The 15,368-nt window shown below is 41.6% G+C and overlaps 1 protein-coding gene across 5 annotated transcripts in view; it reads left to right on the forward strand.

Moving 5' to 3' along the window:
• TOX2 (TOX high mobility group box family member 2) overlaps positions 1 to 15,368 on the forward strand; it is a 307,223-nt gene that overhangs the window by 271,655 nt on the left and 20,200 nt on the right. For all 5 annotated transcript variants that reach the window (XM_074292384.1, XM_074292387.1, XM_074292386.1 and 2 more), the window contains 2 exons: positions 715 to 954; positions 5,273 to 5,500. In XM_074292384.1, the coding sequence (XP_074148485.1) occupies positions 715 to 954; positions 5,273 to 5,500 (468 nt within the window). The remainder of the gene's footprint in view (positions 1 to 714; positions 955 to 5,272; positions 5,501 to 15,368) is intronic.

Here is a 15,368-nt window from a genome sequence, read left to right on the forward strand (position 1 = left end):
GACCTTTTCAGAATGGCTTGGAGCTGACCCAGAGCCAGCCTATTGAGGTTCAGAGATGACTATGTCAGGGTTACTGGTGACCACCAGTTCCAACCAGCAACCTGCTGGGGAAGGGGAACTTGCACTGAGATACAGGTATCAAAGTAGAACCCGACCCCAGCTCAGGCCCTGAGGCCCCAAGCAACACTGCTCTACTATTTATCTAGGATTATGTACAATCTCCTCAGCTTCTCATTTAAAGTTTACCACAATGTAAACCCCAATCAATAAAGCAGCTCGATATGGGGAAAGAATGCTACATCAGGAGTCAGAGGATCTGTATTCAAATCCTCACTCTACCATGCACTGGCTACCCAGCTAACCTTGGATAAATTTTTCTTTCAATCTCTACGAGCCTAATTCTCCTCATCTGCAAAATGAGGGAAATGGACTAGATGATCTCAGAGTTCTTTTCCAGCTCAAAATCTATACTTCTGTGGTTCTGTTGGCTGGCAAGGGTCTGAGGACAACAGGGTTATCAGGAGGCCAAAGGAATTGCTTCCCATTTGACCCTTCTCAGGAAATACAAGACTCCCTCTGCACAAGGAGGGGTAATTTCTGACCGTCAGCTAAAAGTTTTAAATGCCGATTCTCCGATTTTTCCTAATGATGAATATTTTATAATCCCATGGGAAAATACATTTTAAATTTTAAAACACTGTTCTCCTAATTCAGATCCAGGAGATGGTCCATGCTGAAGCATCGTCCTATGACTCGACCAGACAGGTGTCCCTGCTCAATCGCCCCACGATGCTGGCCAGTCACATGAGTGCCCTCAGCCAGTCCCAGCTGATTTCACAGATGGGGATCAGGAGTGGGGTGAGCCATGGCTCCCCATCACCCCCAGGAAGTAAATCAGCTACACCATCTCCCTCCAGCTCCACGCAGGAAGAAGAGACAGAAGCACATTACAAGGTATGAGTAGTATCTTTATTGGCAAACTCTTGGTGAGGTCACAGTGATAAATCAGGGGTTACCTTTTCCAGGCTTATTAAACATTAATCCTCTTTACAAACCCCCTACCTGCTAGTGTCTTCACCTCCCTAAAATTTCCTTATATTTATATTCCTATATGAGGATATATTGTCCCACCTTATAGAATTTGTGCTTGTATTCCCAGAACCCAGTACACAATGAGCCTTTAATCTGATTGATTAATTAAAAAAAAAAAAAAACCAAGATCTTTTCCTGTTTACTTGGGAGGAGGCAAAGGGGAGGGGGAAGTGGGAAGTAGATTGAGAGAGGGATATATATATATATGTGTGTGTGTGTGTGTGTGTGTGTGTGTGTATGTATGTATGTATGTATATATGTATGTGTACATATATCCATATAAATACACATATATGTATATATACACACACGTATCTGGAAAGAGAGAGAGAAACAGAGATGGAGACGGAGAGAGACAGAGACAAAGACACACACAGAGTCAGAGAGAGAGAGATTGAAGGAAGGAAGAAAGGAGGGAGAGGGGAAAAGAAGAAAAAAAGGGAAAAAATAAATTTATATAATAACTGTCATATATTTAAAAGGAATAGCAAGCTGTACATAGTAGATTTGTCATTTCATATGAGGTCATCTTTTTATTATACTATATTATATAAATGCTTGTTTTATTTCATAAATTAAAAATAAAAGAATTTTTTAAAAAGAAAGAAAAAGGGGAGATAGGATACTCATCAGATAATAGCAGTAGGGTCTGATTATCTTGAAGTTACAAGAAAGCTAAGCAGAGGACAAGATCACTTTAGGAATTGAGAGAACAATCAACCCCAAAACAGAAAACACTTAGTGCTTTATTTGTGGATGTCTGCACTGACAGACATCTTCTAAACCCTACGTTTGAATCAAACAGGGATGATATACACATTGGTGTAATACCTGGCGACTCTGTTTTGGAATTATTCCTATAACCTATACCCCATACCCCCACCCTCATCTAGCTGTATAAGTGACAGCAGAGCTGAGTGGCTCTCCTGCACCCTAAGGTGAACGCTCTTTAAAACACCCATATGAGCCACAGAGAGATTTAAATTTGCCGTTTTCCAGATGTAACATTATATAAGTGGGTTTTAGATATGTGTGCATATACACATGTGCACTTATTTAATACACATGTGTCAGTTCATAGTAAGGCACTTATGTGCATTCAGGTATATGTGTATGAGTGCATGCACTATCTATGATATAATATACGTGTATTTTTATAACATTGTCTATTATGTATTATGCACATCTTATTTGAATGTTATCCATTATATAATGTTTTAATTGTATGTTATAATTATTACCTATTAATATATATATATATATACAATGATATGTAATGATACAAAATCCCATATATGTACACACAAAAACATGTGTTTTGAAACATGGTCTTTAGTCAGTTTCCACTGAACCTCAGTGAAATAAAACTGCATGATATCCTGGCTTTTGTGATCCCCAAACCAGAGCACAACAGAAAGCGTGGCCTTTCTATGTTGTTAGGCGAAAGGGGAAGGATATCATTTTTTGGGTGGAGGGAGACAACAGGCTACTGCACTACCCCAGAACCAGCCTACACTTTTCTCTTATTTGCTATGCAAGCTTCACCCCTCAAACCTGAGGAACCTCACTGATACGTTGCAGATATTAAAATATGCACGGAAAGATGGGCCAGCAGCTCCAGGGACAAAGAATCAGAAAGTTGACTAAGACTTGGTGTTTGAAGCAAGCACGGCCCTGACAAATGCTGATGATCATTGGAGCAACTTTTTTTTGGTATAAAATGGATCAAACAAGATTAAGACAGAAAGTAGATGTCCCTCCCCCCTCATGTCCCTCCCCCCAGCTCCCTAATGGCCAGGCAAGACTGAGTTAGGCAGTGCTTCCCTTAATAAGGTACCCTTTCACCTCCAATGACTTTAATCCAAGCTCCAGCCTGGCAGGCTTAAATTAAATACATTGGTTGGCTTCTCTGCACATTCACTAATGGGCAGCTGTCCATTTGACAAATGTTACTCTCCTGATGCTGGGCTTAATGATCGGGCAAGGACTGATGAACAGAAAATATTTGTCCAGCTCCTGATTTGGCCAGCTAAAATATAGCCTCTGGTACAGACAGTCTTGGAGCCCTGAGAATTGGAGGGAAACCCAAAAGATCACTCTCTCTCTCTCTCTCTCTCTCTCTCTCTCTCTCTCTCTCTCTCTCTCTCTCTCTCTCTTACACACACACACACACACACACACACACACACACACACACACACACACTCACTCACTCATTCACATCCCTGCTTGCTGGCAGATACCACCCTATCATCCCTGTTTTGTTCACAGGCCCCAAGAGCTCGTAGGTACAGTTTTTATCCAGGTCGCACAGACTGTAGGTGTTAAATAAACCAGGACTAGAACCCAAGTTTCACTGCTCCTTCCCCACACTCTGTAGCCCTGCGAGCTCTGCCCACAGCATACCTCTCTTCTCTTTGTACCTTCACTTTGCTGCCTAAGTGGTTGTTTGTCAATGGAGAGGCAGCGGATAGAGACTTGGGCTATGGAAGAAGAGCAAGTTATTGACCCTCTCTTTACTCTAAGTACTTCAGTGTATCCAGAGTTGGATCTGATCTTCCAGAAAACAGCCCAGGTCAAAGTTGAATCAGATACCACGGGAAAACGGAGACAGGGTTTTTGACCACTCAACTAAGACACTTTCAGATGAGGGCACCATGGTCCTCCCCATCACTTGCGAACAACTTCAGGGTCAGCTCTGACTCTTCATGCTCCCTAAAGCCTTCTCCCAGACACATGTTAGTTACCAAATTTTGTCTGTTTTACTTTTCCACAGCATCACTTGCAATTACCCCCTTCTCTCCACTCACACAGAGTTCACTCTGGTCCAAGCCTTCATTGTAGTTGTCATTTGTCCTTAATTCTTGCAGACAATCATGACATTTAGGGAGATGATGTTCCTGATGTGCAAATGAACTGAATTTAAGGGAGGGAGGGCTGTGCAAAGTCACCTGCCTCAGTTTCCCCTCCAGAGCCTATATAATTTCAAACTGGAAGGCTTTTCCCCTAGATGCAGTAAGAGACCTTGGCCTTTTTTAAGCTAGGATCTTTAACAGGTCTCAGTTTGACTGAAGCAACTGCCCAATCAGTGATTAAGACTAGGTAAGACATGAGGCAGAGAATGACTTCTTTTACCTAGAAAAAAAGAAATTCAATCTGGAAGAGGAAGACCCATTATTATCTCTCACCTTTAATTTAATTGGTCTTCCTGCCAAGGTTTCTCCCCTCTTTAATTTATCCTCAGTTGGCAAATTAATCCCCCTCCCCACTAAAGCTCAGATTTGAACATATATGTCACTCCCCAAAATGGCAACTCATTGCAGTATCTCTGCCAAGAAAGTCCCAAATAGGGTCATGGAGAGGTGGACAGAATTAAGAAATGGTTTAACAACCAACAAAAATCCAGTAAATAGGGGCAGCTAGGTAAGGCAGTGGATAGAGCTCCAAGCCTGGAGTCAGGAAGTCCTGAATTCAGTTCTGGCCTCAGGCACTTACTAACTGTGTGACCCCGAGCAAGTAACTGTTAAATTTATATAATTTATAAATTAAATGTCTTCATTTATAAATTGAACTGGAGAAGGAAATGGCAAGCCACTCCACTATCTTTGCCAAGAAAACCCCAAATAGGGCCATGAAGAGGCCACCACAACTAAAATGGCTGAAGAACAAAATCCAGAAAACTCCAGTTTGATGATAATTTCCAATTTATCCTGTTTATATCATGTTTTCTTGCTGTCTCATCCATTTGATGGTAAACTCCTTGAGGGCAGAGACTGAATTTTCCATTCTTTCATTCAGCACACTGTCTGGCCTGTAGTAGGTGATTAATTAATATTTATTGACAGACTGATTACTTTTCCAGTCTCATTACACAGTCCTATTCTTCACATACTCTAGTGTCTAGGCAAATCATTCTTATCATTCCACATACACATTCCTCAACTGTTTCCCATTTTCATCTTTGCCTTAGCCATCCCTCATGCCTGGTTTTTAATCTTTCCTTTTATCTCTTCCTTTTAGAATCCTTTCTTTGCTTCCTTCAAGCCTCATCTTGAGTACCACCTTTTAGATACCTTTCATTATGCTCCAGTTGCTTGTGCTTTCCCCAAATATTTTGCGTGTATACATATATGGCCCCAGCCGAATTCTCACTGCCCACGTCTTCCTGTTCCCCAAACAGGTCACTGGAGAGAAGAGGCCCTCTGCCGACCTGGGAAAGAAGCCCAAGAGCCAAAAAAAGAAGAAAAAGAAGGACCCCAATGAGCCTCAGAAGCCTGTGTCAGCCTACGCCCTGTTTTTCAGGGACACACAAGCAGCGATCAAGGGGCAGAACCCCAACGCCACCTTTGGGGATGTGTCCAAGATTGTGGCTTCCATGTGGGACAGCCTGGGAGAGGAGCAGAAGCAGGTGAGTCATTGGTTCAAGGGAGCATTCATTGGCATGAGTGGAAAGAAAGTTGGCAGAGGTGGGCCTCCCTCAGAAATGCAGCCCTGAGAGAATGGCAGGATGCCAGGGAAGTCAGACTTACCTTCTCCCAAAAAACAAGTGTCTGGTGTCTGGGCACCAGGCCTGGAGGAAGAGTGTCCAGCCTCCCTCCCCCAGTGCCAACCTGGTCTTCCCCTAGCTTCTCTACACACCCGGAGCCTTCCCACATTCCCTCCTCCAGAGGCTGGGATGAAGGATGCTGTACCAACAAGGCATCAAATACACAGCATCAGGTTTTCAGCCAATATCCTAATTTCCCAATAGAAGCCAAATAGAGACCCAAGGGACCCCCCCAGGGCCATGGAGCATCTTTGAAAAAAAAGGGTTTGTTTTTTCTTCTAAGGGTTAAATGATCAGATAGAGGAAGGCAGAACTTTCAGTGAAGGAACTTTTCCCAGATTTCTGAAAGATTCCTAAGTCTCTATTACCACTGGCTCAAAGACCAAACAGTGGGACAAAGCTAGGCTGGCCAGGCTTTATAGGCAACTTCCTGGAGAGCATCCAGGTGCTAAGAAGGTCCCAGCAGCCTCATATTCCATACAAGTAAGAATTACCAAGAACAAAATAAACCAGAAAGTATCATTGTGTTCCATGTCCCTTTGATTGTAAGGCTCTTGTTATCATCATGGTGTACTGCATAGTTTGTGGTTGTAATCCAACCCTTGGATAGAGTTCTCGCCTTGGAGACATAAATGCTGCCTCTGATTCAAATCCTTCTTCTGATATTTATAAGCTGAGTGACTCTGAACAAGTCAATTAATCTCTCTAAGCCTCAGTTTCCTCATCAGTAGAATAAAAAGGATGGACTCTCCATCTCTTCCAGGTGAAAACATATGATCCCACCTTGGCCATACTTTATTTTCTCTTGATCTGAATGAATCTGTCAAATGTAGAGCATAAAAGGGAAGAGTCAGTATAAGAATTAATAGATATACTATTAGCATAAGAGAGTGCAAATAGTGCTAAAAAAAAAAAAAAGATACAGAAGGATAAATGTGTATTTTTGTACGTGTCAATTGGGGTTAAGTGACTTGCCCAGGGTCACACAGCTAGGAAGTGTTAAGTGTCTGAGGCCCGATTTGAACTCAGGTCCTCCTGACTTCAGGGCTGGTGCTCTATCCACTGCCCCACCTAGCTGCCCCAATAAATGTGTATTTACATGGCTGCAAAAATCATGTAAGAACAACTTTTCCAAGTGTCTTATCATCTTTATGATAAGCTATAATGATCCATTCTGTAGCCTTCAGCTTGGACAGAAAAGGGGCAGGAGATGCCCCATCTTTTGAGGGCAGCAAAACTGATAGCAGCATCTGCTTCTCCACTCCTGCCTCCACCCCCATTTCTTTGCCTTCTGTAAGCCTTGTCCAAAGCATCCTGGCTTGACTATGAGATCTAATAAACCTAAAATGCTAATCCTCAATGAGTCAGTAATCAAGGTAGAGGTTTAAGCAGCAAAGTGCCATTATGTTCCATGCTTCCTTGACTCTGGGAGCCTTTACTATCCTCAGTGATAACATGCCCTACCCTTGGCAAATGCAGAACTCAGAGACAACCCGTATTAAGGTTTAATCACACTCTTCAAATCCATCCATTGTACAAGTATGCTTGCTGTGACACTAGAAACTTTATAGGGGTAGCTACAATCCGTCAATCAATTAAAAAGTGTTTATTAAATATTTACTGGGTGCCAGATAGTGTGCTAGACATTGGAGAGACAAAGGTAATAGTGAAACAATTCTTACCCTCAAGGAGCTTACACTCTTTTGGAGGAAACAATATGTACACAGATAGTTACATACAAAATCAATTGTTGCTCGCAACTCTTTGTGATTCTTTTGAGGTTTTCTTGGCAAAGATGCTGAAATGGTTTGCCATTTCCTTCTACAGCTCATTTTACAGATGAGGAAACTAAGGAAAATAGAGTGAAATATCTTGCCTAGGGTCACACAGCTAGTAAGTGTCTGGGTCTGGATTGGAACTCAGATCCCCCTGACTCCAGGCCCAGCACTCTATCCACTGCATCACCTACCTGCCCTTATAGCAAATTATGCCCCCAAGCAACTTTTGAAAACAATAAGTGTGTACTTGAATGAGAAGAGCATTGAGCCTGGAGTCCAATGAGCTGGGTCCTTGCCACTGCCCCACCACTGACATTTGCTGAGACCAGCCAGGAAGAATTTACTTCTCTTGAATTTCCTGTCTGTTCATCTACCTCTTGAGAGGCCCTGAATGCCACTGAATTATTTTTTTCAATCTTCTCATAATTTTTTTCAATCTAGTTTACATATACATCAGTAATACTTGCAAAAAACCTAAGTTATTTTAATGTTTTATAACTTAATTTTATTATAGAAGTCCTAAAAAGACTGCATTTTCTTAGTTCAGTATGTGATAAGTTGACCATATTTTTAAAAAAGTATTTTATAGCTGCCTCAATTCCTGAATTGTCTCCTAAATAAAAAACAAGTTAAAATGAAATATCTGAAACTAATTAGTAATTTTAATATTTAACTGAGTCCTATTTTCAGAAAAACTTATCTCTGTAAAAATACCCCCATACACAGACATATATGCAAATGTATGTATACGTGCAACATAACCACACAACACATGCAAGATTCTCCAAAAAAGTTTGAAGGTACTATAAGTGAATATTTAATGAGGTTATGTTGGCAAGCCAAAATGTTATAACACCTTCATACTTGTAATACCATTGAATTATGATAACCACACATAGTGACTGTTTCCAGTCATGAAGAGATGAACAGAAGAGTACTTAGTACTGTCCTGCAGCAGTGTCACAATGGGATTTCTCCAGGGATAGTCAGTCATGAGCCAGACAAGCACGGCCTGTACGATACTAGTCCCAGAGAAGTCCCATTTTCAGGCTTGAGCCTATGTTGGCTCAGTGTAATTCTGGAGGCTGCCTGACCCCTGTAAAGGGTGTTGTAATTAACCCAGATCACTTAAACATCCTGCTTATCACCTTTGCTAACTCTGACTTTTTTGCTTAACCTTTAAATAGTCCTATTTCTCTGTTTCTAATTGACTCAGTTAGTATATCACAGTTAGGAAGCTTCTCTACCTGTGTCCTGACCCAGTCCCCATCTGCACATTTAAGATCATTTAAACATCCTGCTTATCACCTTTGCTAACTCTGACTTTTTTTTTGCTTAATCTTTAAATAGCTCTATTTCTCTGTTTCTAATTGACTCAGTACCTCAGAGTTAAGAGGCTTCTCTACCTGCGTCTTGACCTGGTCCCCCTCTTCACATTTCTCCTATTGGCCACATACACACACACACACACACACACACACACACACACACACACACACACACAGAGTGAAACCATCAGCCATGTGCAGCAGACCTGGACAACAGTAAGGTTCCTTCCATGAGATTCTATCATTTATTATTCAGGTTACATTAAAAGTAAAAGACACAAATCCCTTAGATCAAAAGCTCTTAATCTTTTTTATGTCCTGAACCACTTTAGATAATCTGGTGGAGCTGCCAAACCTCTTCTCAAAATAATATTCTTAAATGGATAAGATAAAATATTTTCATTATATACTTAAATATTCATTTTCATATATTTTTATTACAGAGAAAATTTGTTATATTGACAAAAAACTAAAAAAATTGTTTATGGCCGCAGGAAAACTTGGAAGGGATTTGCTTAGGGTCACGTAGTCAGTCAGTAGCTGTCAGAATTAGACCCCTGATTTGTTCAACTTCTAATCCAGGACCACTTTCTATTCCAAGTCATTGCTCTCATGATCCAATGTTCTTTCCCTAAATGAAGAGGGAGGAAAGGGGAGCAATTCTCATCTTGTATTTTGAAATGCACCACAAAAAAAGCCAATTCAAATCAATATGCATGTATTAAGAGGCAGGTGTTAAGTTGGACATTTAGGCAACTGTGACAAAACAAAAATAATCCCTGCCCTCAAGAAGCTTACTTTCCAAAGGTAGGAAATTACTTTAATCATCTGAATACGTGAAGTTGCTATGTTTGTCACCAAGAAGTCCCTTTTGTAGCATGCAGAGTAAAGTACATTTCATGGACTTCTAGCCCTGTGATGAGCAGCTCAGTGTTTCTCTTTAACTTAGACACCAAAAGTTGTTCCAGCTAAGTAAATCCTCACTTTGTGTACGTGTGCACATTCTCGGATGCTCAGCTGCACTGGGCAATGTGTGTGGTTCCATTTTAGGAGGACTCCAAGCCCCCTGAAGAGAGGTATCACCACATGAGATCTCTAGGCCCCATTTCTTTTAGGAAAAAAAAAACAATCCAGACACACTTATACTCTACACAATCCCAGCTCCTGCTAAATAGCTCTTGGAGGCTCTTAATCTGTTCTGATAACTAAAGAGAGGTATCTGGGTAAAAATTAAGGTGACAGCATGATGCAGTGGAAAGAATACTGGTTCTGGAATTAGGAAGACCTGCATTCAGATTCTACTCCAGACACTTAACTATTTGTGTGACTTTGGACAGATTATATTACCTCTCTGAACCCCATTCCTCATATTTAAGTAACATAGGGCTTGATACATAGTCAAAATTTAAGAAAGTGATCAAAATGGCCTTAGAGGTTTGGCTTTGTATCTGGAGGATGTTTTGTTTCTGTCCAAAGAGTGCAACTATAAAGTCAGTTTGTTTGTTTTTTAAACAATCTGACCTGGACAGATCTTTTCTGTACTTATTTACTTGTCTAACCCATTGGGAGGATGTAAGCTTGTTGAGAGTAAAGGCTGTTTTTGCCTTTCCTTTTAGCTCCAGCACTTAACAGGTTCCCACTCTTGTAGTGAGTAAATGCTTGCTGACTGACTGACTGATTGAACTCCCAAAGGGTTTTCCACCTTCATATCCACAGCGCAGCCCTATGAAGGCGTTTGGGAGCCAGATTCTCCAGGGGTTTCATCTAATGGACTGAAGCATATGAGCATGTTGGTTTAGATGAAACATGGGATATCTTCAGCTTAAGATTTTGGGGTCCTACCATACAAGATCAAATCCTCTCCCTTAATATCCCCCAAATACTTAGATTAGTAGTAAAAGAACATTGGAAGATAGGAGATCTAAGTTCTAGTCAGTTTCTGCCACAGATTCACTGTGTAACATTAAGCAAATCACTTTATCTTTCTCAGTCTTGTTTATTCATCTGTAGAATATAAATAAAAAGCCCCATCCTTTCTTCTCTGTTATGAAGCTGAAGAATAGTGTTAGAGAGTAGGCCAGTGATTTCATTGGAATAGGGCAAAGCTTCTTAAATTATGGTTCATAACCAATATGGGATCTTATAACTGTATTTTATATATATAAAAAGAAATTATTTGTCCCAGGACACATAGCTAATGTCAGAAGCTCCCATCTGAATTCAGGTTTTGTGTATGGAAGAGTAAAACTATTACATAAGCTCAATAAGGGGCTTTGTGAAGTTATGATTTATTATCAGTAAATATTTGCTTTGTATTCCTATTTTATATACTTGTGTATCCAGAGTTGCATAAAAATCTCTCAGGCAAAAAGTAGTCATGAGTAAAAAATGTTTAAGAAACCCTAGATAGGGGACTCCCTCAAACAAAGAAGTCGGGCATCTTCCCTGCAATCTGTAGTCTTGGAATGTTGCCTGAGACCCTGAGGAGCTCAGTGTCCTGCCCAAGGTCGTGAAACCGTATATGTCAGAGGAAGGGCTGGGCCCTAAGCTATGGCTCTATCTACCGGGCCACACTGCCTTTCTTGGTTATAAGACTGAAGGGAGATGACAAGCAATTAAGAGCTTAATATTTTCTTCTTGTATTTCCCTCTTAAATTTTTTTTGAATGAGAAGAAAACTATTAAGCCCCCACACATTTAAAATGCTTGACAGTTTTGTTTTGTTTTGTTTCAAATCATCGCTCTGCCTCCTGTTCAAGGGGGTGGCCGGCTGCCATCCCCGGAGGCAGCAAGAACTAATGCCATCCCGCAGCCAGCTAGTTGGCAGAACCGAGAGTGCCATTTTAGGCAGAATATAGCACCTCCAGAGGCCCTAAGAAGAGCTGAATACAATCTGCAGGTGCTTGCTGTATTACTGCCTGCAAATGGTTAATCCCTCCATTTCCTCTGCCCTGCCCCCTTTACCTCCAGAGACAAACCTGCCTCTGCAGCCCTCAAATGGGCTGCCCCAGGTTGGGTAACAGGTGCACCCTCTTTTCTCCTGGCAATATAAGAAAGAAAACCAAGCTTGCTTCCTCCCCTCCCAGAGCCTTCTCTGCATTTCACCTGGGAACATGTGGAAAAGGAATTCCCATCTCTATCCCTCATGGACTTTTGGCTGGGGAGCCATCACCCCAGGGAGCAGACCTGTTAGGTGCAGTACCTGGGGGGGTGGGAGCCTTCCCCTACTAACCTGAGAGGCATGGTCATTTAGCCTTGGCCAAAGGGGACCGGGAAAGGATCCCCATCTTTCTCAGCGGGGCCTTTCCACATATTTCACATTTTCCTTCCCAGCTCCTGTACAGTGAAACCTCATTGTCTCTCTCTGACACACTTGTATCTGAATTCCTCATTTCCTGCCTGTTTGTATTTCTCTCGGTTGCCTGGTGATTTGCTCGTGCTGTGGATGCTGGATTAAAGAGCTCCCCGTCCTTGGATGCTGCTCAAGGGCACCTATTCTAAGACCCCCCCTTCTTTTTGCCTGCCCCTCACTCCTGGGCAAGGATCACATCCTTGGGGTCACATCCACTCCCCATCTTATCATTCTGTCTTCTCCCCTTTGTAATAGCAGCAGAGTGTATTTTAGAAACCATTGGAGAATTCAGTAATTAAAAAAAACACTTGTAAATACAAGTGTTTTTAGTATTTATATATTTTATATATATATTATATATTTTTTATAGTATTTTAATGTTTATGAGGGGCTTTCCTAACAGTAACCTGTCTGAGCCTCAGTATTCTCATCTGAAAAATGGGAATAATTAGCACCTGCCTTATAGAGTTGTTGTGAGAACCAAATGAGATAAAATATATACAAGGTATTTGCTGAAAGATCCCACTCAATAGGAACAAATCTGACCTTAGTTGTCTACAAAAGCAGAGTGCCATTTAACCCTTGACTTCAGTGGTCTCCCTGCCCCATTCCTCCTAAGCCTTGAGAAAGGCCCCCAGTTTTTCCCAGCAGACCAGGGCTATGTGTCTTGTCCCAGTTGCTTGTTAATTCTCTCTCTTCTCCCCCCAGTCCCATTGCAGTAGTATATGTATAAAGATTTCCAATGTAAACATTTTAAAGAATTTGATAAAGCCTTCCTAGACAATCCAAAAAACAAAGATAACATATATTAAAGTGTTTATGTCCTTCAAGCACTATTTAATATATCTTTCATTATTATTATCATTAAAATCTCATAAGATTCCTGACTTTAAATAGTAAAAGCAATATTTTGCTGATGAGAAATCTGAGGCTCAGAAAGAAGTTATTTGTTCCACGACACATAGCTAGTGTCAAAAGCTCCCATCTGAATTCAGGCTTTGTGTAGAGTAAAACTAGTAAATAAGCTCAAATACCAAATAAAGTTTGCACCTCTGGTACCCCACAGATGCATCTTTCCTATCTTATGAGCAGGCAAGAGTAGCTACCCTGAAAGACACTGTACTTTGAAGTCACAGATGCAATGCTGAGTAGTTCCACCCTGTGACTACAAAACAGTTACTATCCATTTGTTAAACACTTCCTATGATCCAGATACCACACATTTATTAAACACCTGCTATATGCTAGACAGGAGATCCACATAAATTTATGGAGCACCTAGGTACTATGTGGCATGAATTATGCTAAATATTGGGTATGTAAAGAAAGGAGGGAAAATCCCTCTCTTCAAGAAGCTCACAGAGAAACAGCGTGTAAACAACTATGTATAAATGAGCTATGTACAAAAGTGAATATGACCAGAAGAGGAAAAGTACTAAGGGGGATTGGAAAGAGCTTCCTGCAGATTCTAGCCAGAACTTAGCTGGCAAGACTGAAAAGTTAGAAAGGTTTTGAAAGATCATCTGAAGCTCCTGGACACCAGGAGCATCAGAGCCCTCTCTGAGGGTATCCTTGATCAAGCCCCCTAAGTCTACAACCCTTTATGGGTCAAAACAGTTGCACTAGGCTCTGCAAGGATGACTGCCACCCTTTTGCAGTTCTGGAAACCCAGTTGTGGAAGAACATGGGCAGATTGAAAGGAGAGGGCCACTATGGTGAGAGGGAAAGGAAGTGGCTCAGCCAGGGTCACAAGGCCGAGCTGAGATCCAGCCCTCTGATTATAAGGCTGGGGCCCCTACCCCTGCTTCTTCAGCTAGGACCTACCCTAAGGAGACAGAAGAGGGACTTGGTCTAGAAATAGCCAGGAAGCACCTAGCTAAAGGAAATAGCTTTTGTATAACAGCAAAAGTACATTAAGACATTCTGTGGAACTCCAGAGAGCAGATGGAGCTTACAAAAACAAATAGCTCTTTCAGAACCAGCTGTACCCTGTGGTGGGTAGCATGAACTGCCTTGTGGGGTAGTGACTTCCCCAACTGCAAGTGTTAAAGCAGTAACCAAGTAATCCCCTGTCAGGGAAGCAGAGGGAAGACTTTACCTGGGGTAGGAAGCCAGGTAAGAGATCTCCAAGGGCCTCCCCCGAACTCACACCCGACTGCAGGAGAGCATCTCTTCTGGATGGCCCCCTTCTATCCCCTCACTGACCCGGGACGTTGTACATCCTTTGAAGAAGAAATTAAGACAAACTATTAGAGTCAGGGAAAAGAGCAGCTTGGAGACGGAGTGAAGGAGAGCCGGCTGTGGGGTGCACCACAGGGCATGTTCTCTGGGTTCTGTCAGCAAGGTTTAGGGTAATTGTCTCCTCTAATTAGCTGGTTATCAAACACGAACGTTTCATTATGGTATAATGTCTCTGCTGTTTTGCTGAGACAGGGGGTGTTAAGATTATGACTCCAACACATGCTTCTTGGAGCTCGGATATCTATCTTTATTCACAATCACAATCACTCACCATGTTAGCAGCTCCCCCACCCCATTATAGTTAATGACTCCAACTGCTTACAAATAAGGAAAGGAAATCGGCAGTCACGCCTGGCAGACTCCTTTTTATGGAAGTATACACTCGTACGCTCAGAGATAGATGTGCACACATGAATACACAAACGTACACAAATAAACACACTCGTGTAAACCCGCAGGGCCGTGGAGTTAGGGCTGGAACAGACCTTGGAGACCATGAACTAACAGTCTCTCAGAGGAATCCCTGATTCCCAGGATGGAGGGAGTTTCCATATTGGGAGTTCCCTCACACTAATAATGTCTCTGATTCAGATTCCCCACCATAGGGGTGTATGTGTGTGTGTGTGTGTGTGTGTGTGTGTGTGTGTGTGTGTGTGTGTGTACACATACATATAGATGCATACACTTACCTCACTAATGCAGTAGGAGGAGGATTGAATTTAAAGTCATGGGACCTGAATTCAAATCTTGACTCTTCCATTTATTCCTAACCATGGGCAAATCTTGACCTTTCTGGGACCTCAGTTTCCTTGTCTGTAAAATGGAGTTTTATAAGATAGCTTCTAAGAGTTCTTCTGGCTATAAATGCATAATAATATTCTCCTGTGGTGGATATGTATGTGTATATCTCATGTACCTGAGCAGACTTGAGTAGAAAATATTTTTTTTCTTTAGTCCTTTTAATACTTTGGAAATTGGAATCCCTAAGAGAAAATGTGATTTATTTGGAAAGAAAACTGTTGTGTCAATATT

The sequence above is a fragment of the Sminthopsis crassicaudata genome, chromosome 2 (genome assembly GCF_048593235.1).
Source record: "Sminthopsis crassicaudata isolate SCR6 chromosome 2, ASM4859323v1, whole genome shotgun sequence".
NCBI lineage: Eukaryota > Metazoa > Chordata > Mammalia > Dasyuromorphia > Dasyuridae > Sminthopsis > Sminthopsis crassicaudata.